Source organism: Eutrigla gurnardus (genome assembly GCF_963514095.1).
Source record: "Eutrigla gurnardus genome assembly, chromosome: 17".
NCBI lineage: Eukaryota > Metazoa > Chordata > Actinopteri > Perciformes > Triglidae > Eutrigla > Eutrigla gurnardus.
Genome location: NC_139928.1, coordinates 3,008,797 through 3,033,641, shown reverse-complemented (window position 1 = coordinate 3,033,641; position 24,845 = coordinate 3,008,797). Strand labels below are relative to the sequence as shown.

General features: G+C 43.1%; 3 protein-coding genes across 7 annotated transcripts; 2 read left to right on the top strand and 1 right to left on the bottom strand.

The window, feature by feature from the left end:
* The first annotated feature begins 133 nt into the window (after positions 1-133).
* Positions 134-7,048, top strand: txlna (taxilin alpha). 4 transcript variants are annotated; one of them, XM_084032582.1, is made up of 12 exons: positions 134-221; positions 1,018-1,224; positions 1,291-1,443; positions 1,819-2,079; positions 2,291-2,382; positions 3,330-3,500; positions 3,685-3,879; positions 4,047-4,166; positions 4,264-4,338; positions 4,437-4,529; positions 4,632-4,727; positions 5,073-7,048. In XM_084032582.1, exons 2-12 carry the CDS (start codon positions 1,020-1,022, stop codon positions 5,400-5,402), a joined length of 1,791 nt encoding a protein of 596 aa, XP_083888708.1. In that variant the 5' UTR covers positions 134-221; positions 1,018-1,019; the 3' UTR covers positions 5,403-7,048. The 4 variants fall into 4 exon arrangements, with proteins under 4 accessions (XP_083888708.1, XP_083888707.1, XP_083888705.1 ...); XM_084032581.1 differs by having other exon boundaries at positions 1,018-1,311; positions 1,354-1,443; XM_084032579.1 differs by having other exon boundaries at positions 1,018-1,443.
* A 726-nt stretch (positions 7,049-7,774) lies between these two features.
* Positions 7,775-16,256, top strand: eif3i (eukaryotic translation initiation factor 3, subunit I). Its single transcript, XM_084032290.1, has 11 exons — positions 7,775-7,889; positions 8,230-8,322; positions 8,402-8,489; positions 8,641-8,706; positions 10,749-10,898; positions 12,423-12,550; positions 14,518-14,628; positions 14,824-14,913; positions 14,994-15,067; positions 15,191-15,283; positions 15,794-16,256. The coding sequence occupies exons 1-11, from the start codon at positions 7,887-7,889 to the stop codon at positions 15,873-15,875; spliced, it is 978 nt and encodes a 325-aa protein (XP_083888416.1). The 5' UTR covers positions 7,775-7,886; the 3' UTR covers positions 15,876-16,256.
* An 862-nt stretch (positions 16,257-17,118) lies between these two features.
* Positions 17,119-24,636, bottom strand: LOC311027383 (putative histone deacetylase 1-B). Of its 2 annotated transcripts, none has more exons than XM_084031390.1 (12): positions 24,497-24,636; positions 23,336-23,448; positions 22,820-22,937; positions 22,670-22,744; positions 21,052-21,190; positions 20,684-20,825; positions 19,774-19,866; positions 19,576-19,684; positions 19,110-19,490; positions 18,850-19,005; positions 18,712-18,757; positions 17,119-18,067 (listed from the first exon to the last, which is right to left on the bottom strand). In XM_084031390.1, exons 1-12 carry the CDS (start codon positions 24,543-24,545, stop codon positions 18,040-18,042), a joined length of 1,449 nt encoding a protein of 482 aa, XP_083887516.1. In that variant the 5' UTR covers positions 24,546-24,636; the 3' UTR covers positions 17,119-18,039. The 2 variants fall into 2 exon arrangements, with proteins under 2 accessions (XP_083887516.1, XP_083887517.1); XM_084031391.1 differs by having other exon boundaries at positions 18,712-18,754.
* Positions 24,637-24,845: the final 209 nt, after the last annotated feature.

Here is a 24,845-nt window from a genome sequence, read left to right as displayed (position 1 = left end):
GGCTGGTGTTATGATAATGAATAGATACAGTGTTCTGCCTCTTCTTTTCTATAGATGGCGGCAAAGTATCACGCTGAGATTAACCGTCGTTAAAACTACAATGAAGAAGAGGAAGAAGAACCCAAAGTTATGACCGGAAGTCGTTTTCTTTCTGCCTCACGCTGTTGAGGAAACCTGCAGTTGGAGCAGACACATTAGCTATTTCCTCCTCGAGTCTGAAGGTAAACAATTCCCTACTATCAGAGCACGCATGCTACGATTAACAGACAAGTGTGTGTGTTCGTCTTCGGGTTTTTAGATGTCTGCGTCCTGCGTACACGAGCCGTGCTGGCTAACTAGAAGTCGTGTGAGCTAATTTAGCCGCATCTGGAGGCTAGCGAGCGCTAGCAGGTGCTAGCTAACGCTAACGTGAAGGCTCGCTAGCGAAGTGGAAAGGCGAACGATGGTGAGGACCGCGCACTTGATGGGAAATGTACCGTTAGCTCTTTGCCGTGGTGTCTGTGTGTTTAGCTCACATGTAGAGCTAACACTGATATTATTTTAAAACGTATGTAACGTTACGCGTCGCGTTCGTGGTTTTGTAACGAGAAAGCAGGTAGTTAGCTGTCTAGTTAACTTAACTGTTGCAGATTTCCATGAGAGCGTGTTGTAACGTTTCTGTACTACCACGTATAACGGTAGTTATTAACATAATCTAGATGTTTCCAGCGTTGACCAGCACTTACAAAGCTGCTATTACTTATGAATGTGTTGAAACTGTCCGGTTGCTCATATCAACGTTAGTCGGCCCTCTGTGGCGGAGAACGACAGCCGGCGACACCAGTTGTGGCGTTATCGGTCGGCTTAGTTGCTGTTTTACAGGAGCAGGCCTCCTTACAGCTGAGCTAGTGATGGGCCTACTGGGAAGGAAAACACGTCTATGTCGGCACATTGTGAAAGTGTAACAATGTCCCATTAGGAGTCATTTTAAAAGTTGTGTCTCGGTCTCACTGCCAGTCTTCTTGTACCAAACACCAGAGATGAAAAAGCAGGACAAAGAAGAGTCCGCCACCCAGGCCAGTGAGGATGCTCCACCTTCAGCAGGAGGGATGGAGTCACCTGTAGCTGCAAACGACGGCCTGGACTGCAACAGCCCTGAAATGTCCGAGCCGCAGACTCCGCAGACAGACACGCCACCGCAGACAGACACGCCACCGCAGACAGACACGCCACCGCAGACAGACATGCCACCGCCACCACAGACAGACATGCCACCGCAGACAGACATGCCACCGCCACCGCAGACAGACACGCCACCGCAGACAGACACACAACCGCAGACAGACACGCCACCACCACCGCAGACAGACACGCCACCACAACCGCAGACAGACATGCCATCGCTGACGGACACGCCACCGCAGTCCAACCCGCCTCCACAAGGCGACGAGGAGGGAAGTGAAGGTAACGTTTGAATTATTCACAAGGTGAATTCTTTGTTGGACTGTCTCTGTTACGTGAGAACCAGTGATGGTATAGTTCATCAGCAGGGAGCGCACTACGTCATCCACCTGTCACTGTGGTTGGCATTTCCTGAAAGGTTACATAGACTTCATAGATCACAGTCTAATAACAATTTTCACTATCGGGGTCTTGCACTCTTGGTTTTTCTTCTTTTTTTTTTATTTAGATGGACACCATATCCCACATTTTAATGTGACACTTACGATTTACCTTTGTAGAACTTTGCTGAATAGAAAACAGAATATAATGCTGGTTTTATTCATATATAATCCTTAATATTTGGTTCCCCCCCCCCCCCCCCCTTTCATCATCTAGTTGCAGAGGCAGCACGTTCTCAACGTGATATGGCTGAGGAGCTGAGCCGGCAGCTGGAGGACATCCTCAGCACCTACTGTCGGGAAACCATTTCAGATGACGCCAGCACGGTGCCCAATGGCCAGTCGCACAGCCCAGAGCTCAATGGCCTGACCAATGAGAGGGGGGGCGGCAAGCCAGATGGCAAAGTCCATGGAGGTGGCACCAGAGGGGAGAAGGAGCAGAAGAAGACTCAGGATAAGAAGAAAGTGAAGGGTCTGGGTAAGGGAGTAACATATTCTTTTAATTTAATTACTTTTTTTCACTAATTTTATCAAGTGTGGTAGATGTTGCTTCATACAGATAAAAAACTAACTTCAACTATGGTCTTTTAAACAGTTTATAAGCTAATTTGCTAAATAAATCAATTATACATAGTGTCTTATTTTCTAACTCTGATTGTGTCCTGAGTGTGTTTTCTTTGTTCATGCAGGCAAAGAGATCACTCTTCTCATGCAGACTCTGAACACACTGAGCACCCCAGAGGAAAAGCTTGCAGGCCTCTGTAAGAAGTACGCTGAACTGGTGAGTGTTTCCCATGAATGGCATTCCTTTTATTTCACACGTCTGAAAGTAACAAGTCCATACAAATCGCTTTGTTTTTTTTAAACATCAGCTGTTAGGTAAAATGATGATCTTTCCAAAGTTACAGACCTTATGTTTGCTCAGACATTAGTTGGGATTTCATACTTTATTCAGTCAGCATGGGATTATGTCTGATCATCTCTAATCCACAAGAATGACTGAGTGATGATGATGATGAAAGGTATCAGATATTACAAGTGAAATATAATGTTTTATCAGTACGTTCAGAAGATACATCCCATACAGTAACTGAGTTGAACATCATTTACTGTACGGTCCGTCTGATAAAGGTGTCTTATTAAGGGTGCTGCAGAGTCAGTCCGCTGGTGGTTTCTGTGAAAGGAGAATACATCTAATATATAAACAGCCTAGAGAACATAGATTCAATGATGCCAAATGTTTTTAAAGGCTCGTAAACCTTTTGAATCATGTACAGGCTTACTGTCTGGGTCAATGGCCTACATGGAAATGACCAGATACTGTTTTGGTTAAAAATGTACTAAAATAAATATTCTAAAATGTGTGACCTGAATAAAGCTTGTGTCTCGGGACTGAATGTGTGCAGATTCTGGCTTCTAGACTTCTCCCCTGAGCTCTGAGTTAGGACACAGTGGAGGTAAATGGAGCTTCTATGCAAACGAGGAGTTAACTTCAGAGACCTCGATCCATGCTCGGGTTGTGGTGTGGCATTTTGCAGCACTTATAACGACCTCAAACAACCCGCTGGGGGTCGTGTTTGCTGTGGGGACGTTTTTATATGGACTGTGTGAGAGTTTATGCATGAACATTAAAAAAAAGCAGCCCATCTGTTTGGATGTATGTGAGCTTGGGTGCTCATCTTATTTGACAGTGGAACACGTCACAAGGCTTTTTTGTGTTTGTGACAGCTGGAAGAGCACCGTAACACCGAGAAGCAGATGAGAGTGCTCCAGAAGAAGCAGAACCAGCTGGTCCAGGAGAAGGACAACCTGAGAAATGAACACAGCAAGGCCGTCCTGGCTCGCAGCAAGCTGGAGAGTCTCTGCAGGGAGCTACAGAGACATAACCGTACACTTAAGGTACAAAAACAGCCCCAATATCATGAATCTAGACTTCTAACTGCCGTGTGAGTTTGATAAATGACGTCCTACAACTATAGCCTCTCTAAGATCACTTCATTTGCTGATTTCTTGATGTTTACCTGCACAACATGATTGATTCTCTCACACACATTATGCATCTTCAACATCTGTCCGCCTGCAGGAGGAGGGGATGCAAAGAACGCGTCTGGAGGAGGAGAAACGGAAGGAAGTGACCTCCCATTTCCAGGTGACACTGAACGACATCCAGGCTCAGATGGAGCAGCACAATGAGAGGAACGCCAGCCTTCGACAGGAGAACACAGAGCTGGCTGAGAAACTGAAGAAGCTCTATGAACAGTACAAACTGAGAGAAGAGGTCCGTGTACACTTTTCTCTACCACTGCATCTTTTAAGTCCATTCTCTTTGATTTCAAACTGCTTGTGGAATGTCTCAGACGTCACAATACTGTACATTTCCCACATTTTTACTGGATGTGTGATGGACTGTTTCATCTCTGACCTTGTGAATCCCCCCCCCACCAGCACATAGACAAAGTGGTAAAGCACAAAGACCTGCAGCAGCAGCTGGTGGATGCCAAGCTGCAGCAGGCTCAGGAGCTGTTGAAGGAGTCGGAGGAGCGCCACGACAGAGAGAAACACTTTGTAATTATCCACTTGACAGGCACTAACACATTCACTAAATCCAAGAAAAACACAGATTTCAATTCTTTTTATTTTATACGTAACACCATCTCCCCAGCTGCTGAAAGAAGCAGTGGAGTCTCAAAGGATGTGTGAGCTGATGAAGCAGCAGGAAGTTCACCTCAAACAGCAGGTTTCCCATCCCTTCTTGACTCTTCACCTTTTGTATCTCGACTGTGATTGAAAATGTCTGCATCCTAATATGATCAAACCTGTTGCTCTGTCGTCCAGCTGTCACTGTACACAGAGAAGTTTGAAGAGTTTCAGACCACTTTGTCCAAGAGCAACGAAGTCTTCACCACATTCAAACAGGAGATGGAGAAGGTGAGATGATTGTTACTGCCACGATGTATGCTGGAGAGGAGCAGGAGTTGCGTTTTAACCTTTTTGTTGGATGCGACGGTCTTCCTTTCCTTTGTGTTACAGATGACTAAAAAGATCAAAAAGCTGGAGAAGGAGACGGCCATGTATCGCTCCAGGTGGGAAAGCAGCAACAAGGCTCTTCTGGAGATGGCAGAAGAGGTGAAGCATCTTCCTGTTTTTATTGTAATGCCCTGACCATAAATGCTTTATCCTGAATAAAACAAACAATTCAGACAAGATGCCAGATTTGAGATGGCTACAATACTACTGTACATGTGTTTTTGATTTAGATAGTTATTCAGTTCAGATGTTTGGCTGCAATTAAAAGAAGGAGAAAGCCTCATTTATCCAGGATACATGAGTTGAAGAAAGCTGTACGTTGCCTCTCTTCTCCAGTCAGATGTTTGAGAACATTTATCTACATAAACTAACAATCGGTAAGCTTGTCCATGTTTTTATTTGTATTATTATTATTTATTTTTTTATTATTGTGTGTGTCTACAGAAATCAGTGCGGGACCGTGAGTTTGAGGCACTCCAGGGTAAAGTCCAGCGGCTAGAGAAGCTGCGGCGGGCACTTAAAGTCGAACGCAATGAGCTCAACAAGAAGGTCCAGAACCTCGGTGGTCAGGACAGTGTCACGGCGGGAGCCCCCACCTCTGACCCCGGGACCGACTCCCCCTCTCCACCACCTACAGACTCTCTGCTGGAGCCCAGCAGCCAGCCCGCCCCAGACAGCGCCCCCTGCTCCCAGTCCTGCCACTGTGACCCAGAACTGGACACGGTCGCCCTACTAGAAGAGGCAAAGGCTCTGCCTGTCACTGCACCGGAATGAAGCAAGGCTGCTCCGTCTCCTCTGCCCTTCTCCATCATAAAGCCTCCTGATAACAAGTGACCAGCCTGCAAGCCACTGCTCCTCTGCTGGATGAAACTGAGGTTAAGCACTGGTCTAGGAGCAGATCAGATAGCAATGTTAACTTGTGTCCTCCCAGCATGCTCTGCAGGCTTTCTAACGATGATACGATCATTCCTCATCCGTCAGTACATTTACATGCACACCGTTAATCAGTTACTGTGAATACACTCCAAACACATGGTGCTGTTTGTGTGTAGGAACATGGCTTTCAGGCTGCAACCTGCACTGAATCAAAACATTGAAAGAATTAGACTTGAGGTCTATACATATCACATAAATGAATAAAGAGTAGTGACAAGTTATCCAGCTCTGTTATGCATGACCTTAACTTGACCCCGTTGATCAGATCATTAGTGTGCATGTAAATGAACAGACTGCGTTGTGCCGTTTCACTTTGTGTTCCCTTTTTGACATCAAACTGAACAGCTTAGTTAGATAAGTAACAGCGCTGCTGGGGATGACACAAGCGTGCGTGTCACTTATAGTAATTTATGTCTTTTGTTCAGATGAAGTCTTCACAGGGCATTGAAGCAAATAAGTTCTATAGCCAATCCAATGACATGTATACATAATATAGAATTCTACATCATTGTTGAAGGACATTACTCTCATTCCGATTCTTTTTTTCCTGCGTTTTCAGTTTTTGCTTTAAGATTTGTTTAAAAGGAAATGTTTGTTTTTCGTTTGCATCACACCGCATTGTTTGATTTTTGTGGTCTATATTTATTGTTTAAAGCATAATCTCTGATGTTTAAATGTATCTATCTCACAGAACACCACTATAAAAAATACATATTTTACTAATTTAGAAAAATGTAAAAATGTGTTACTTTTATTACCAACTCCCATGTTTTTCAATCTTGCTTAGAACCTTGTAATGACCACCACTTGAAACATATTTGTGTGTGTGTGTGTGTTTCTCACATGGCTATGATTGTCTCCTCTCAACCCTGGTAATTGTAATCAGGTTTTAACTCGCGAATGTTCAAGGACCTCTATGCAACGCTTGCCTCTTTTGGTTTTATTCTGTGGCAGTCTCAACTGACAAGCACTTAGCTGAGAATGTATATTCATTATCTCCACTGTCCCGCATGGATGTATTGTATAAGCGGACAACATATCTCACAGCAGAACTGTGTTTTTGCTTCAGTTTGAACCTCGTCAATCGCCTTTTGATTGTTGTCTGACATTGACATCTCCTTTGATGCTTTCACAAGGGGGAGGCGAATACGGACGGCAATTGAGAGAAAATGTTATCGGACTTCTGACTTGTTTTGGCGCCCAGACTTGCATTTATCTCATTCTTATGTCCTACTCAACATGTAGCATTGGCAACAAGGTGTCAGCTTCTAGAATCCGTCATTCTCAAGTTTAAAACAACCTAATTTCTTCCGTTGTCCCACAGGACAGATTCATTGTACCTCTGGTCCCGCGGGGCGTGTGGAGGTTCATTGACCATGAGAAGGAACCAAAGATGTTTCCTTTTTTTGTCTTTTGCAGTACTTTTATCTGGCCCTGTATATTTTGTTTGTTGTTAAATAAAAGATGTAACAGTGTATATTTCAGCTGTTGGATGATTGGTCTTGTTTGCTTTTGTTTGTTTTGTTTCAATGCTCATTCAGTGTTCGTTCTACTGCAGTTTATAATCATTTCTGCACATCAGACCACAGACCCTGTTTGTTCTTAAAACAATAAGTAAATCTTTGTCTCACATAGTTTAATGATTGTTTATCATGATTCATGTCAGTGTGTAAGAGTTACTTTATTTACCCTGTTTTCCAATCGCATAGATTTATAGATGTACTTTATTAATCACAAATTAGGAAATGGTTTTGTTCCAGCAGCCAGTTGTCCAAAACAGCAGTGATGTGCAGTCAATTTACATATCACACAATATATACATATCTAAAGAATACACAATATAAATAATATATTAGCATACACTATAAATATACCAGACTACAACAACTCCTGTATAAAATATAGCATAGACATACTGTTTGCAATATATTGTACACCAGGCAGTGCAATTTGCTGCTGATTTTTTTTTTTTTTTTTTTAGATAGAAATTTGTGATCAAAGCAATGTGAAAATACCTAAGTACAGGTTCTTGTTATGTGGTTTACCATTAATTAATCAGTTAATATCCTCCTTAAATCTAATTTAAACACCTTTAACGTGTTTTTTTAAGGTAAAACTGAAGGGATGCTGTGTTGATTTGAGTGGAGTACTACCGTTAGGGGGCGCTCTAACGACATACACCATGTCGTTCTGCTCCGGAACTACTTCGTCATCCTCTTCCGCCCCGGCTCCGGCACCCGAAACACGAGTGTGCATCTTTTCTCTCTTTACGGGACGCGCAGTGAAGATACTGGGTCGATTGGCCACACTTATTTGACAAAAATGGTTCGTATGTTTTTTATTAACCATGTGCCGCGACGCTTATCTATCCAACAGCGCCACACGTCACCTCACCGGTTTAGCTAGCATATCGGCCGAAGCTAACGTTAGCCTCGGCGGATATGCTAGCTAACCGTTAGCTAACGTTACTGTTAGCTGTGCGGTTTGTGGTGTAAGATGGTTCACTGGCTCCCAACAGCTGGTTTAACTGGACTGATATACATTACGTAAAATTAAAAAAAAAAGTAAACCTAACATTAGCAGGCTACACCCTCTGTCGTCTCAAGTTGAGAGGTCTTCTAAATCGACAAAGTGCCCATATGTTGACGTACACTCCTCTCCACAGAAACCCATCCTTCTCCAGGGCCACGAGAGGTCCATCACTCAAATCAAGTACAACAGAGAAGGAGACCTGCTCTTCTCTGTAGCTAAAGACACGGTGAGATTATGGTCTCTGTCGTTATCACGTTGTTCCTCCTGTGAGTTGGTTTAACAGCCGTTGTCATGTATCGCCGTAGGTAGCCAACGTGTGGTACTCTGTCAATGGCGAGCGGCTGGGCACCTACAACGGACACACAGGAGCGGTGTGGTGTGTTGACTGTGACTGTATCCTTTTTTCAAGAAATACGCATATTGTGTTATTGTTTTTTTTAAATCTCAAATAATTAATGTACAATCCTGTATTGATGCGACATAGTGTCTGTAACTGTACCTAGCTGTTGTCATACACAATGTGCTCCTTAACGTGTCCTCTCAGGGGATACAAAAAACGTATTGACAGGATCCGCAGACAACAGCTGTCGACTGTGGGACTGTCAGACCGGTATGTGAAAACAAGCTGCAGCCTCAGAAGTGTGTGTGTGTGTGTGTGTTTCCCAATTTCCCCAGTTAGTTAGTAGACTTTTTCATGCATTAGCTGCATTTCCAGTTCTTTGTTATTTAACAAAGAACTATGACAATCCTTCAGCTCATCGTTGTCTGTGGTACTGTAGTGCTCTAAACACCTAAACTGATGTTGTCGTTAGAAACATAACCCTCCAAGAAACAATTACAAAATGACTCTTTCACAGTAAAGTAGAAGTGAAGTGATAGGAGTAACTCGCAGTACGATAACATCACACTATTTTGTCCATGATAATGATATCAGGATACTGCGATTCTACGATACTAGATACATTGCAAGATGATCATCTACGATATGCATCATGATACACTATATTGCCAAAAGTATTCACTCACCATCCAAATAATATAAATCTGGTGTTCCAATCACTTCCATGGCCACAGGTGTATAAAAGCAAGCACCTAGGCATTTAGACTGTTTCTACAAACATCAGTGAAAGAATGGGTCGCTCTCAGGAGCTCAGTGAATTCCAGCGTGGTACTGTGATAGGATGCCACCTGTGCAACAAGTCCAGTCGTGAAATGTCCTCCCTCCTAAATATTCCAGTCAACTGTCAGTGGGATTATAACAAAGTGGAAGAGATTGGGAACGACAGCAACTCAGCCAAGAAGTGGTAGACCACGTAAAATGAAGGAGTGGGGTCAGCGGATGCTGAGGCACATAGGTCACAGAGGTCACCAACTTCCTGCAGAGTCAATCACTACAGACCTCCAAACTTCATGTGGCCTTCAGATTAACTCAAGAACAGTGTAGAGAGCTTCATGGAATGGGTTTCCATGGCGATCAGCTGCATCCAAGCCATACATCAGCAAGTGCAATGCAAAGCGTCGGATGCAGTGGTGTAAAGCACGCCGCCACTGGACTCTAGAGCAGTGGAGACGTTCTTTGGAGGGACCAATCATGCTTCTCCATCTGGTAATCTGATGGACGAGTCTGGGTTTGGCGGTTGCCAGGACAACGGTACTTGTCTGACTGCATTGTGCCACGTGTAAAGTTTGGTGGAGGGGGATTATGGTGTGGGGTGTTTTTCAGGAGCTGGGCTTGGCCCCTTAGTTCCAGTGAAAGGAACTCTGAATGCTTCAGCATACCAAGAGATGTTGGACAATTCCATGCTCCCAACTTTGTGGAACAGTTTGGGGACGGCCCCTTCCTGTCCCAACATGACTGTGCACCAGTGCACAAAGCAAGGTCCATAAAGACATGGAGGAGAGAGTTTGGTGTGGATGAACTTGACTGGCCTGCACAGAGTCCTGACCTCAACCCGATAGAACACTTTGGGATGAATTAGAGTGGAGACTGAGAGACAGGCCTTCCCTCCAACATCAGTGTGTGACCTCACTAATACACTTCTATAAGAATGGTCAAAAAGTCCCATAAACACACTCCTAAACCTTGTGGAAAGCCTTCCAGAAGAGTTGAAGCTGCAAAAGGTGGACCGACGTCATATTAAACCCTATGGATTAAGAATGGGATGTTCATATGTCACTTAAGTTCATATGTGAGTCAAGGCAGGTGAGCCATTACTTCTGGCAATTTAGTGTATCTGTGTATCTGAAGGAGGAAAAATACAAGTGAAAATTGAAAAGCAGGAATTAATCATATACTGTGTTTATTTTCTGCATTGTGGTGTCAGTTTCACAAAATGTGTTAACTGAGATTAAATAATGCATGACAAAGTGCAAAGTCTTAGTTTAGTCCCTTCTTGCACATGCACACACTGAACTACATTTACCATCATTCCAAAATAGCCATAAACTGGTAAAAGGCCAAGACGAGTCATGAAGTCGTGACTCTGGTAAGGCAAAATGGTAACGTGCTCCATGCATGGAATCAGTAAAATCGTGCATGCATATTTTAATATTATTTCTCCTGGGGGAAGTTCCTGTTGAGGAACAGGGCTCTTTGCCTTCATTCTCCACATGTCGACCCTTCAGTCACTTACCTGTGTCTCTGTTAAACAGGTAAACAGTTGGCCCTGCTCAACACCAACTCTGCTGTCAGAACATGCGGCTTCGACTTCAGCGGCAACATCATCATGTTCTCCACAGACAAGCAGATGGGTTACCAGTGCTTCCTGAACTTCTTTGACCTCAGGGATCCACAGCAGATTGGTACGCACCACACAATGCTAGGGCTGTGACGATACACTCTGCTCACGAGACGAGACACGATATTGGGTTCACGAGAACGAGACGAGATTTTAAGAAAACTACAATGACAAAATATATGACTGGACCAACAGACTTTAATTTAACAGAGTTGCAAATGCATTTTGAAATATTTTATTATAACTTTACATGCATGATGTAAGCATGATCTTTTAATAAACTTCTTCTTTCACAAATTTAAACTGAAACAAAAATGTATAAAAGTTAAAATAAAATTAAATATTTATTTTTCCCAAGTGTAAATCTGTGCAAAACCAAATCAAAGTTCTACTTTGTCAATACAGAGTGTAAATAGTGCAAACGGAGCCTGACCAAGTTTGTCATGAACAACATGCTGCAACTACAGCATCTTCAGCATCTCTGACATCGCAGCTGTCAAGTGTATCAATGCTTCGGGAGTTTTGTCTTATCTCTGGGCTGGTGATGCTGCTATGGCAGCTTGCTGCTCAAGGTAACGAGCCAGCATATCCAACGTGCCCGTCATTAACTTGTGTGATGGCAATTGTAGCCGTTTCTGCTTGGACATTTTCACCGCGGTAGCCGCTGAACTACGATGAAAAAAAGCACTCACACGTCTCATCCGCCCGAGTAAACGAGCCACGTCCATATTACGTGCATTGTCGGTAACAATAAGCGATGCCGTGGTTGGGTTTTTTAAGCTCCCAGTCAGTAACAGCTGTCTGTAAAACCTCAGCTATGTATAGCTCACAAATCTTTAACGCGACGAGAAATATCGTCGACTTTAATCTCGCGAGTACGAGATCTCGTCACACCCCTACACAATGCACACGAGAAAATGAACGTACACAAACGTCACGCTTCCTGCGAGTTAAGTGAAGCGGGGGAAAGGACACAGATTTGTTTCTTTTCAGCCAGACAGTAGTTCAAATGTCGGACATTATACACTTGGCGAGGTAACAGTACGCCCACTGGCAACGCTGGTAAACTATTTTCATTGTAAAAATAAATAACATTTCACACTGAACAAAATGCAACATGTTAAGTGTTTATTGGCACGTTTCATTAGTTAACCAGGAAGAAAGTGGCTGCTAGACTAAAGAAACATTCCAGCCACATCCAGCTTTTGTATGGGGTTCATTAGATCGAGTCTGCATTGTACCCATTTAATATCCTTGACTTGTCAAAGTGCATACTGCAATGCTATCATTGTACATATTACACTTATTAGTTGCTGTTAACTTGTATCTGATATGGCTCTGTCAAAGAACATTAGGAGTGATAGTTAATCCATTGCACATATTCAAAAACTGCATTATTATACATGATGTAGCTCCTTATCAGTATGTAATAAAGTGAAGCGATGTCACTATAAATAATCATTTACAATGAGGATTTGATATTTAAAGCTTTCTGAACCATGTGGTGACATTTGGTTGAGCCAAACGTTGTTCAGCAGCAACATGTCGTCTCCGCTTGTGTGTTGAGTCTCTCCCTCCGTCTCTGCAGAGGACAACCAGCCCTACCTGTCCGTACCTTGCAGCGACCACAAGATCACCAGCGCTGTGTGGGGACCCCTGGGGGAGTTTGTCATTGCTGGCCACGAGAACGGAGAGTTCAACCAGTTCAGCGCCAAGGTTGGACACACACACACACACACACAATGTTATAACCTGTGTTCATGTAGCACCAGCTGCAGGGCTTGACATGACAGACGTGAGCGTATTAAGCTTCTGCACTGCGATTCATTCTCCAGTGAAACACAAAGTTGGAGTGCTGAACAGTTACAGGAGGGATTTAGATTAAATCCGTTGTATTTGATTGGGCAGTGAAATTGTGTGTGTGCTTGGAAGGTAGCGTGATACAGAGCGACTGTGTCTCCACACACACCATCCCTCTCACTGTAAGTAAACACGTGGATTGATTAATGGATGGACGTGGTGATCGTTGGTACCAACTTGCGTTTGAGGAAAAGAGGCTTGGATTTTGATATAAAAATACAAAAACCATATTTTTGTAAATCTATATAAATGTATTAAGTAGGTGCACAATATGACCGGACATGTGATCTAAAAAGGTTAAAATGACCTCCTAGATAACAAATCTGAAATGCCTTATATAGTCCAAAAGAATAAATGAACTAGGAAGAGAAATGCACTAGTTTGCCAGCGAATACGTCTAATATATTGAAGAAAGAGGCGTGAATCTTTTAACCTCTTGATTCAGTTACATTATGATTATTTAGGGGAGATTGCCTCAAAGTTTCCTATTTGCTGTTGGCTACACTGTAGGTCACTTCTAGTGAATACCAGTCATTGCGTTCACATGGGCGAGCTTTATATGATCTTAAACCCGTCAAAACCGTATCAAATTCATGTCTTCAGGATAAGAAATGTGTAGGGATCGGATTTCTGAAGCCGATTGCAACCCCTGGCTTGAGTCGTTGTTTATCCGCCTTGTGAACGAGATCGAATCGTGTTCGCGTCCTGCGAATGTGTGAGAATATTCGCCGGGGATTTCACTCGGAAGTGGAAGGAAGCGCAGACGCCGTCATAAATAGTAACGTTGTTGCCGGAACAGTCAAACGATACCATGGCTTCGAAGAAATCCGTGTTTTCCACGCTAGCTTGTAATATCAACCACCAACGGAACAGTTTGTGTCGTATCAACGAAACCAAAAACTCTGTTTGTTTGTTCATATGGTCTTCCAAACACTGCAAAATGCCCAACATGTACGCCAACACTACTCTGTCTAACTCCTCAAACGCCATCTTTGTCTGTGTGCCGCCAGATAGTTTGTTATTGTTTTTAAGTAGCCGTGTACCGGAAGTAGTTCTAACACCGTCTTATAGAACGTCGAGTGGCAACGTATTTCTAGGAAAAACCAATACGATCTTACCATCTGACCGCACTGAGTATAAATGTTGGAAGATTGCAGCTTCTACTCAGCAGTGTGTTGAGTGGATGGTCTCCAGCCTAATGGTTACGTAGCCTGTTTACATGACGTAGCGTTTGCTGTTGTCACTCAGAGTTCTGTCATCACTACTGTTGTTGAATTATTCCTCGTTCAGCTTGACCTAATGTTATATTTAACTTTCAATTAATGAAAGTGACTTTATGTCACGTTCATGGCTGCTTTTCTATCACAATCAAATATTAACTTTAATATTCAAATGCAATTTTTGGAAGTTGTGTATAGAATCAGATGATAAGGTTGATTATTGCATGAATCAATATTTTGTGTTTAAGAATATGAAGCATATACATGTGAGATTTGAAACAGTCTAGCTAAAAGTTGAATGATGTGAACTTCCGACTGTTATCTATGGGCAGTCTGGAGGAGAGATGGAATATTCATTGTAGTGATTATCGTGAATATTATCACGGATGACTTAGGAAAAGCTGTCTAGCTCACTTTCATGGTGGAGAGGTGAAACATAAGAGCCTGATTTAAGTATTTTGTAATATAAAACGACTCGCACAATGTCGCCACTTTGCAGAACCCAGCGAATTCCAGTATGTTTTAGTGGCATTTGTAAGAGTGAGAAGCATATTTGGGCAGGACGATGGTGGCATGACGTTCTCGTATCTGAACCATGTGTAGTCTGGAGAGATCCTGAAGAAGGCGAAGGAGCACACCAAGCAGATCAACGACATCCAGACGTCCGTGGATCTCACCATGTTCATCAGCGCCTCCAAGGACAACACTGCCAAGGTGAGGCTCCTCTTCCACACAGACAGCTTGTGGACGCTGTAGAGCGTTGATTTGATATAATGCCAGTAATTATTTGGTGTACAAATGTTTAATCCATGTACTGGTTATTCTGATTTTTCATCTTAACTGGCCTGCTGTTCGATTCAATATCACACTTTGTTGTTGTTGTTGAGCGTCTTCTCTGTTTGCTCTCAGCTGTTTGACTCCGCTTCTATGGATCACATCAAGACTTTCAAGACAGAGAGACCCGTCAACTCCGCTGCCATCTCCCCCATTATGGACCACGTAAGTGAACACTTGTGAAGGCTGTGGATCCACTTAGTGCGTTGTCAAAGGCAAATCTGATCCCATCTGTTACCGTTCAGGTGGTGATGGGCGGTGGACAGGAGGCCATGGAGGTGACCACTACCTCCACCAGGATCGGCAAGTTTGAGGCCAGGTGAGTAAGAGCGCCTGAGACTCGCTGCACAAGTCAGGAAAGATGCTTTTTCCCACAATCACACAGCTGGTGGTTAAAGCTCACAGAACGATGTGCTAACCGGGCTTCCTTCTCCACCCTCAGGTTCTTCCATGCTGCCTATGAAGAGGAGTTTGGAAGGGTCAAGGGTCATTTCGGCCCCATCAACTGTGTGGCTTTTCACCCTGATGGCAAGAGGTAGGAGACAAACTAGGGCTGCACGATCATGGCTGAAATGATAACTACGATTATTTACAAATTTTAGGAACTGGTTTGTTTACATATAATAAATCTAACGAACTTCGGTTCCATTTTGTGCTATATTACGGTTTATGTACAAATTTGTGATCCAACTCTGACTCAAAATCAGGGGAATTCAGTGCACCTTCTTATATATAAATCAATATTATATATATATATATAAGATGTTTCACTCATTAGTGAATCATCAGCCCTCTACTTGCACTTCTATATGCTACATTTGTACTAATATTGAAATCTTTATCTGAATTTAATGACCTGCAGCACTTTTGTGCAGGCTGAACACGCATTAAAATGTCCGTCGATCGTAGGAAAGCCAAATCGAGATCACGATTAATATTCAATTAATTGTGCAGCCCTAAGACAAACAAACACACTGACCTAAAATATAAAGTACTCTGGTCCGAGTGTATCGCTGCTAACATTTTTCTCGTACAATGTTTACAGTTACAGCAGTGGAGGAGAAGACGGATACACAAGGATTCATTACTTTGACCCACAGTACTTTGACTTTGAGCTGGAGGCGTAAACAGGGGGCTCCTCGACCACAGGCTTCAGCTAACATCACACTCAGTCCAGTCAGGAAGGAGAACAACGGGCTTCAGAGCCTTAACAGCCCACCCGCCTTCATCTGAACTGATCTGCAATCAGTGTACTTTTCACAAAATACTTCAAAACAAGATAGAGGTGACTGCATCTCAGTGACGAGACGGTCTGCTGTTTTTTTTAAGTCATTTTTCTAACATCACTTTGTACCCCGGATCTGCGGAGCGATCGTGACTGGACTTCAGAACCCACAATACCTAATTCCCAAGGTTATTTAATCAGATTCTATTAACAAGAAGAATTTGAGGTGATAGTATCTGTTCGGCCATTCCATAACAATTCACCATAAAATTACTGAATACAAGTGGTGTCTGTGTGATCTGTACAACTCTCAATCAATCATGAAGACTGCTACCAGAACAATGAACCTTTATATAAAGCAAAAACATACTAGAATTATTTCACCCAGGCTTCACTTGAGGTATCACGTTCATGACAGTTGAAAGTGTAGCATAGTACGCCAATGTCGGCTCACAGTATAGTATGATGTTAAAAAACTACTGTGGTTTTTCAGGCATTTTTTTTTACATTGACTTTTCCTCAAAATATACCAACTTCTGACATACTGTACTGTGACTTTTTTTAATGAATACACTGATTCAAAAAAAACAAAACATCCTATGTGATTGTTTTTCAAAACTTTGCAAGACGTACTATGCTAAGACTTTTTCGACATACTACCATGACTTTTTGGTTGCGGTCGATCCGTCAAAAAATTAGGTCCCAACGCCTTTCCCTTTCAGGAGCTCTAAAAGGATCATTGGAGCTCCTTTTCTTTGCATTTGGAGAAATCAAACGGCTCTTATCACGGCGGCCACTTGTTTACTTCCGGGTCACTTCTTCAGTTAGGAACCCGACTATTCCACTGCAGTCTGACTTCTTTATTTACTTTTCAATATACTATACTATGACTTTTTTCGACATACTGAACTATGACTTCGTACAGTATGTCATAGTATTTTATATTGAAAAGTCACAAAAAAAAGTCAGTATAGTATACATATACTACGCATCTTAGTAAATGCACACATGCCACGTGATCTATGCAACTCTCACTTATTCAGTAATTCATCAACAAGAACCTTCCAGAAATAAAAACCCTGTAGCATCTTTTGGTTTTTCTGTTACGGGACGTACATGAACTTGGAAGGGAAAAGGCGGATGAGTTATTTTCTAGTTTTTTATTACAAAGTTATGATAATGCACAGTTCACAAGGATAAAACTCCAAACAACCACATGTAGAGGGTCCATTTAAACAGCTCACTCCATCTGTATGTATAATGTTACAAAATATCTAAAACAAGTCACTCCCTTCCAACCATAAGAGGTTCTCATTCACTCGTACTTCAACATACAAACAATGCAGGAAGAGAAATAAACACTGACAGATATTGGTAAGGAAGGTGGGCTAAAGGGACTTCATAATTTCAAATAAGTTAGTGAGCAGAGATCAGGTCTGGGCAAAGGGAGCAATATGTACATGCTAAAGGCGAGCTCATTCTAAACATGCATTCACTGATAAATTAACACAGCGATCCAAACAGTTTGCCAAATGCTGGTTACTCTACAGTATCATAAATAGATGTTTAAAAACTAACAGAAAAGCCTTTTTGCATGTGAACACTACACTGAATCTACATCTCTGCAGGTATTTGAACGCGAGCCCACCAACTTGTTTAAACCGGAAACACTGTGATGGGAACAGTAATCATCCGAGTGCTTTTCTTCACCTGGTTCACACAGAATCGGGACATGATTATTTGTCTTTTGTTGGAGACTTTGTGAAGCGACAGTTGGGGCGGGGTTTACACTCCACACAGAGAACACAAAGGGCAAAACTTCAGTCAGAAAGTCATGCTACACTGGTGTTAAGATAAGCAGCTGTGGTTGTTCAACGGCCACTCAACTGGTGCTTCACTGAGGTTGGAAACAGAAGTCAATAATACAGTGTAAACCGGGTCTGCCCATAAGAATACATAATAAAACAGGAATACAAAAAGGGTCCTTTTGTTGCAGCAGGAGAATATAGGAATCAGTGGGGCTTCGGGACAACAGTACAACAAACCATTCCTCCACGGATCACACCTCAAGTTGCCTTCGCCTCTTCTTTAGGTCTGAAACAAAAAAAGTGAAGGGGTTAAGCTTCCATCAAAAACACAGCCAGCAAAGGGGATCAGGAGTCAACACTGTTTCCCACACAGGATTTAGTAAAAAAGAAAGAAAAACGTCACTTTTGTTGTATGAAAATCCATCCGTCCGAGATAGACGGCACGACACATGACCATTTAACGAGTCTAACATCTAGGAGCCTCATTCATTCAACCAGATTGCACTCAAATGCATTCAAATTATAATCTGAGAAGTTGGCTGTGATAACAGGACCATGGAGCATGGATTTCCATTTGAATGCAGATTAAATTATTTGGGTAAACTGACGTAATAGCCACTATGAGAACGGGGTGACGTTATTTTCAATATTTGACATTCGCCGGTTTTTGTGGCCGTTAGCTTCATTATCTCCTAAGAGAAAGTCGTTTCACAGTTTTGATCAACGCAAAATCACCAAAGATGGCGATGCAGTGGAGCGTGCCGCCGTCAAAGTGCAATATGACCCATCTCAATCTTCAATAACTTTGTTTCCAACATAGCAAACCCCTGCCATTATACTGAGTGGCAGCCCTTTCGTTTTTTAGAGTCTGCCTTCACTGTAGCAGTTTGAAACGTTTCCATGTTCTAAATATACTTAATCAAGCCTTACCCTGATGTGTCCATCTTCTCTTCCTCCTTCTCCTCCTCTTTCACTTCTTATAGGCAGAGAAACAACAATATCATTACATCATAATACAGATATAAACTCATCTCAAGAGTACAAACTGAGCTTGTGACCACGTCTTACCTTTCTTTTCCTCTCCTTCCTTCTCTTCCTCCTTCTTCACTCGTTTGGCCTTCTTGTGGTTGGCTGCGTTCCTGCGGCCTCCTCCCTGCCCCTCTGCCTCGTCCTCAGAGTCGGAGAACTCCTCCTCGCAGGCTATCCTCTTGTCGTGGGCCCGGACTGAAACACAGAACACACTGTTTTCCACACACACATATTCCAGCGTAACATACAGTGTCCAGCTCAGGCAGTTGCCGTGATCACGCCTAAACCCAGTCTCTTACTAGACACGCGTTTGTCGGGGTCGTCCTCCTCCTCGTCTCCGCTGTCCGGGTGGGGAGCGTCCTCGGGGATCGCCTGCATCTGGACGCCGGGTGCGTGAGGCAGCATGCGGAGGTTTTCAAACAGACGCTGCTTGATCTTCTCCAGGTATTCGTTGGTGTTCTGGTTCGTCATATTGGACGGGCTGATGTGCAGCTTGAAGTCGGGCCCAAAGTACTCAAAGTAATCGTTGTAGGGCAGCTCGTTGGGGATGGAGCAGTCCAAGGCGACGGCGGTTTCGTATGTCCAGCAGCGGGCTACGTTGCGGATGGTGTAGCCTCCGCCACCCAGCATCAGCAGGGGCAGGTTGAAGCTTTTGATGTACTCCACACATTTAGCATGGCCTGAAAAAACACATGCACATTCAAATTCTTCAGCAGTCCAAAAGCACGAAGAGTGTCGTCTTGGAAGAGTGGCTTGTGTTTCTACCTTTGATGGTGAGGTTGAAGCAGCCCAGTCGGTCTCCAGACAGAGAATCAGCTCCACACTGGAGCACCACAGCACTTGGCTGGTACATCTCCATGACTTTAGCCATGATCTAAGACACACAGACATACAACATAACTGCCTCGCTCTGAGAAAGCGTGACTACAGTGCTTACATGGTACTTAATGAAAGCAGACTTACAGGTTTGAAGATGGCTTCATAGGACTCATCGTCAATGCCGTCTCTAAGCGGGTAGTTCACAGCGTAGTACTTTCCCTTTCCAGCTCCGATGTCCTGCATACATTGGAGACGTTGATTACTGCCCGCTCACGCACAAGAAGACCGTACGCACCCATGTGTTCACGCCCATCCGAAGCAAATTTTTCATGCAGCGCTATTGTGTTTTAAGTCATTGCAAAGAAACAAATTGGCACTTGATGGCCCGGATGAAGCGACACAAATGACACAAATACATTTCTGGCGTCATTTGCGTGATGTGAAAGTATATCAGCGGTGAGATTCTCCTCCTGACGTCAGTGAATCAGAAAGTATTGTAGCGGTCTGTGGTCACACAGAGCTCTAAGATAAAACCTCAATTTAGGGCAGAGACTGAATGAAACCAGACACTGCACAGGTTGCTGCCTGATTTATGCCTAGATTACATTATTACATTACACTGAGACATTATTTTAAGTGATTATGGAGCAGCTACAATGGTAGCATAGCTCCAATCCACTCCACTCCATTTCAGAAAACCAGCATTTTAAAAGTTGCTTTCTTCTCCTCTTGCAGACAGACCTAACAAACCATGACTCCTCTGTGTAGTTACTTCCACAATTGTTTATTTGGGGTTTCTAGCACTGGACTAAACCAGTCAACATGTGTCTTACTATTCACACCAGCTCAATTCTATTCACTGAGCACCTCTGGGTGATGTTATAAACTCAGACAGGTGGATCTGGGACTTCACAACAAGTACAAAGCAGCAATAGTGGACATTTCAGCCATTGATGGAACACTGTCTATGTCTACATGGAGGTAATTGTTTGGTGTGAACACACCTTTATTTATTGTTTCACCTTTAGAAAGGAATGAAAACCAACAAACTAACCCTCAGGTCTCCAGTGCCAGGGAAGTATTCCCCATACTTGTGGAAAGAGACAGTCATGACTCGGTCTGTGGTGTAGAAGGCCTCCTCCACTCCATCCCCATGGTGGATGTCAATGTCTATGTACAGCACCCTCTGGTGGTACCTAGAGGACATAGAGGAGAGACACTTGAGTTAGCAACAGCTGAAGCAGTAGAGGTTGCTTCTATCGGTTTTGAGAGGCAGAAAAACATCAAGTGACAGATGATTCCTTTCAGGCATTTTCAACAGAGTACGTTTCCACAAAATACAAAATAACTAAAACCTTATAGAGGGGTGGAAAAGATTGTTTTCCTTTTTTTCCCTTTTTTTTAAGGAATGCAGCGGCTTACTTGAGCAGCTCGAGGATAGCCAGGACGATGTCGTTGACGTAGCAGAAACCTGAGGCCTCAGACTTCTTGGCATGGTGGAGTCCGCCGGCCCAGTTGATGGCGATATCTGTCTGCTGCTTATTCAACTTCAAAGCCCCAGCTAGAGGGCAGAATGAACAGCAAAAACACAACACGAGTTTAAATGTGGGCAGGGATTCTTCTCATTATTATTATGAGTTTTTTTTTAAATCCCTTACAGGTGGTTGAAACTAGGCTTGGGCAGGTTTAAACATTTTCAAACCGGTCTGATACGAAGCCAAAGACCAGACCGACCCGGTGATAGCGACCTTTCCCACGAGGCGTTGCACTCGTGATAGAAGAACCTCCCGAGTGAAACATTCCCTTTTAACACAGAAGAGTGCTCCGTGATCATGGAAAGGAGAGTCAAAAATATGCCGCGATCGTACCTTTTTATAAGAACTTTGCTTTGTGACGTAACGCTGCAGCGGTGTCTTTTTACAAAACATCCCAGCTTTGTGGCACCAGAGAGACGGATACGGCGCCGCCGGCCGTGTGACGTATTCAATGAGCGTCAGAAATCCAAATAGACTAGCTCGTGGCTTCTAACAGCTGTGAAAAGGTGAACTTTTGCTCGTCTTGCATATTTACAGAAACATGTTGATGATAGAACGGCCTCGTTTGAGCAATTAGCGGCATGGTAACATGCATCTCCCCTCCCACCTCCACTGAAATGTGATCTGTCTTCCGGCCTCGGCTCGCTCGGTGGCTGCACTTTACGCACCGGCCAACTGGACACTCGCAGATCCGTTTATGAATAAACACACTATTATTTTAAACACTTATCATTGCTGCTTATTACTAATGCAATACAAGTTGTATTTAGTGCCGTGACGCCGTCGGCACAGGTCGCTGATGTTTTTAATTTTCCAGAAGTGTCATAAGGACAAATGCCGGTTCAACCGGTTTGCATAAATTAAACCGGTTTAGCCCCGTACACCGAACCGGAACGGTGAAACCAGATATCGGCCCGACCCAAGTTGAAACATTAACTGAGTCCATGACAACATATTCAAAAAGGAACTAATCCATATTTAAGATGCACTTTTTTAACCAGGGTTAGGTGGACTAAACCGAGCTGTATACTTATTTATTTCATGTACAGTCAGAAATGGCCAGAGTTGTTCCTGCATAGAGAATTACGAAGCGCTTTCGTCAATTTATCTTCTCTCCTCCAGCTCTTGACAAAACTCTGGATTTCTGTCATTTGTAACAGTGGCATTATACTTGATTACACAAAGTTCAGTGAAAGAGGCTCTGCTAAAGAAAAGAGTTGACTGCATTCAGCAGGACCAGCTGGGATCGCAGCAATGATATGCTACACAGAACAAAGATTATCACTAAAGTTAAAAGGAAATAAACATTTAATATCCAGAAATTCCCATTAAATTTTTCTATAAAGCCTGATATCACATCACAGTCCCCGAGTCCCTGGACTCTTGCATTGGATAAGGAAAAGCTCCCTAAACAAAACTTTAATGGGAGAAAATAATATAGACACCACTAACTATCACTGTAATTGTTATTTTCCTCAATCGGAAGTGTAGTTGGAATAACTCACCGACTGATCCCCCTGTTGAGAGCTGGCAGAACTCAAACAGACCATCAAACACCGGACAGTCCTCTCCAACATTGACTGGGAGAAAGAGACAGAAATATTTAACATACGTGAACGGTGAGAAGACTTGATTGGAGGAAAAGCGACACTCACATCTCTGCATCTGTTTGCTGTACTCAGACATGTTGTCTGGTCGGATGGACCTAAGGAACTTAATGTAGTCATCGCTGTGGTATTTGGTCATCTCCTCCCCGCTAGCTTTGTGTGGTCTCTGGAAACAGAAGGATGATGATGGTGGTGGTGGTGAAAGTGACAGCTGACACTTTATCATTTGTAAGTGGGTTTGTTCGCTGTTTATATGTTATGCACGGTCTTTGGTTGTCTCGATTCAATAACGTACAAAGTCATCCAAATATTCAAACACCAAATTTATGATCTAGGATAGCTTACCAAATATGAAAAAATATCTGCATCACAGTGAGAAACGATCAACAATAAACACATCGCCTCAGTTAGCAACCACACCTTTTAAGTCATGCCAGTGCATGCATTACTTACTGTACTTATAACAATGCTGGGTCGTTTCAAACCGTAATAGGAATCAATCGGGCCGATACAATGTATGGATCTGAGTGCCGGATGATATAACTGTGTAGGGATATAACTCACGTAGATCTCCATTTTCCTATACAGTCCATAGTTGAGAAGGAGGTTGTGTGTCATGCGAATCCTATGGGGTTTCATGGGATGACCCTGGCCATAGTAGTAGTTCCCAACATCCCCTTGGAAATACAAAAAAACATCCAGACAAGGTTACAGTCCAATAGTTTGAGAACATATTGCTACAATGCATTTTGGTTCTCCTTTGGGAAGACAACTTCATGTTGTTCACAGTGTGACCTTTTATCTGCAGATTGCATATAAAATGTTTCACGTGTTCAGATTTGTTTGTTTGTCCCAAGGGAGATTTGTCTTGGGCAAAAAGGCTACCACATAAACATGCATATAATACGTTACATACATGGACAGACAAGTACATAAGTATATCTTCAACTGTAATTACACTATCACACTTACACGACCTGATATTCACGTATGAAATAAAAATAGCAGAGGGTCAATTTGCTGGACTAACGTTGAATTATGTATTTACCACTACAGCTGTACGTTTGCCAGGATGGGATAAGTAAGTAACGTTAGGTAGTCGATGTTAACGTGGAAATAATTAGAAGAAATACATTAGAAAGGCCGGCCATAAGCACATTTAACACAAGCGTTTAAGCCCATAGATCATGTAGTCGGTATGTATCGTTAGCACTTTGTGACTTATGCACAGCAGAAAAGGGAAATGCAATATGACGTAACGGCACTTATTAGCACTAATACTTTCTCTAATAATAATACGAATTAAACTGTCAACAGGAGCACACTTTTCGGAAGTTATTAGCAATATGAGAGAACAATGATGCGATTAGCACCGACAACATTAAAGGCATGGCTTTCCCCGGTTTACCCTAGTACACATGCAACCATCACAATGCAACAGAAGTATCGAAGGAAATCCAAAGAAACGTGTCTTTTTATGTGATAACTCGAGACGGAGATGAACACCGGATGATATTCTGCGTGCAGTTTCAAGCTACCCACTAGCTAGCTAAAACAGGCTAGCTAGCCGGTCGAGCAAGCTAACGTTAGCACGATACGCCGGGCAGCTAGCATGGTCGTACTGCACATTTTAAACAAAATACGTGTATATGACATTAACGTCCACGCGCATTCACGGCGGCTTCCATCACCGGAGACACGGGGGTGCGCGTGCTCTATAGTTACCGTCATAGTAATAGCAAACTTTTTTCTTTGTTCCTTGAGACAGCGCCATTTTACACCAATTACTCCACGGTTTCGTGCCCACCACCGGTTCCCCTCGCGACCAGGGAACCTAGCCGAGCTAGTGTCAACCAATCAGAGGCGTTCAACCGCCCGCCTGGAAGGCGCCGGTGTTACAAACCAACGCCGAGGCTGCTGCGGCTCCACTAGCAGACGGACTGTCTAGACCCGTACGGAAACAGACAGGTTTGGAAATCCAGCAATTAATAATCAGTTCCGCGAAACTCAGCAACGCAACACGAGCTGGTTTTAATGTGAATGACATAGATATGAAAGCAAATGTATTGTGAAT

Excerpts from the sequence above, each read along its gene's own strand:
- txlna (XM_084032579.1), top strand. The coding sequence starts at position 1,020 with ATGAAAAAGCAGGACAAAGAAGAGTCCGCCACCCAGGCCAGTGAGGAT. Across the intron at positions 2,383-3,329 it reads GTAAGAAGTACGCTGAACTG|CTGGAAGAGCACCGTAACAC; the intron begins GTGAGTGTTTCC and ends TGTTTGTGACAG. Across the intron at positions 4,530-4,631 it reads TCAAACAGGAGATGGAGAAG|ATGACTAAAAAGATCAAAAA; the intron begins GTGAGATGATTG and ends TTTGTGTTACAG.
- eif3i (XM_084032290.1), top strand. Across the intron at positions 8,323-8,401 it reads TCTCTGTAGCTAAAGACACG|GTAGCCAACGTGTGGTACTC; the intron begins GTGAGATTATGG and ends GTATCGCCGTAG. Across the intron at positions 14,914-14,993 it reads TCTCCCCCATTATGGACCAC|GTGGTGATGGGCGGTGGACA; the intron begins GTAAGTGAACAC and ends GTTACCGTTCAG.
- LOC311027383 (XM_084031390.1), bottom strand. The coding sequence starts at position 24,545 with ATGGCGCTGTCTCAAGGAACAAAGAAAAAAGTTTGCTATTACTATGAC. Across the intron at positions 22,745-22,819 it reads CAGCAAACAGATGCAGAGAT|TCAATGTTGGAGAGGACTGT; the intron begins GTGAGTGTCGCT and ends TCTTTCTCCCAG. Across the intron at positions 19,685-19,773 it reads ATGAAGCCATCTTCAAACCT|ATCATGGCTAAAGTCATGGA; the intron begins GTAAGTCTGCTT and ends TGTGTGTCTTAG.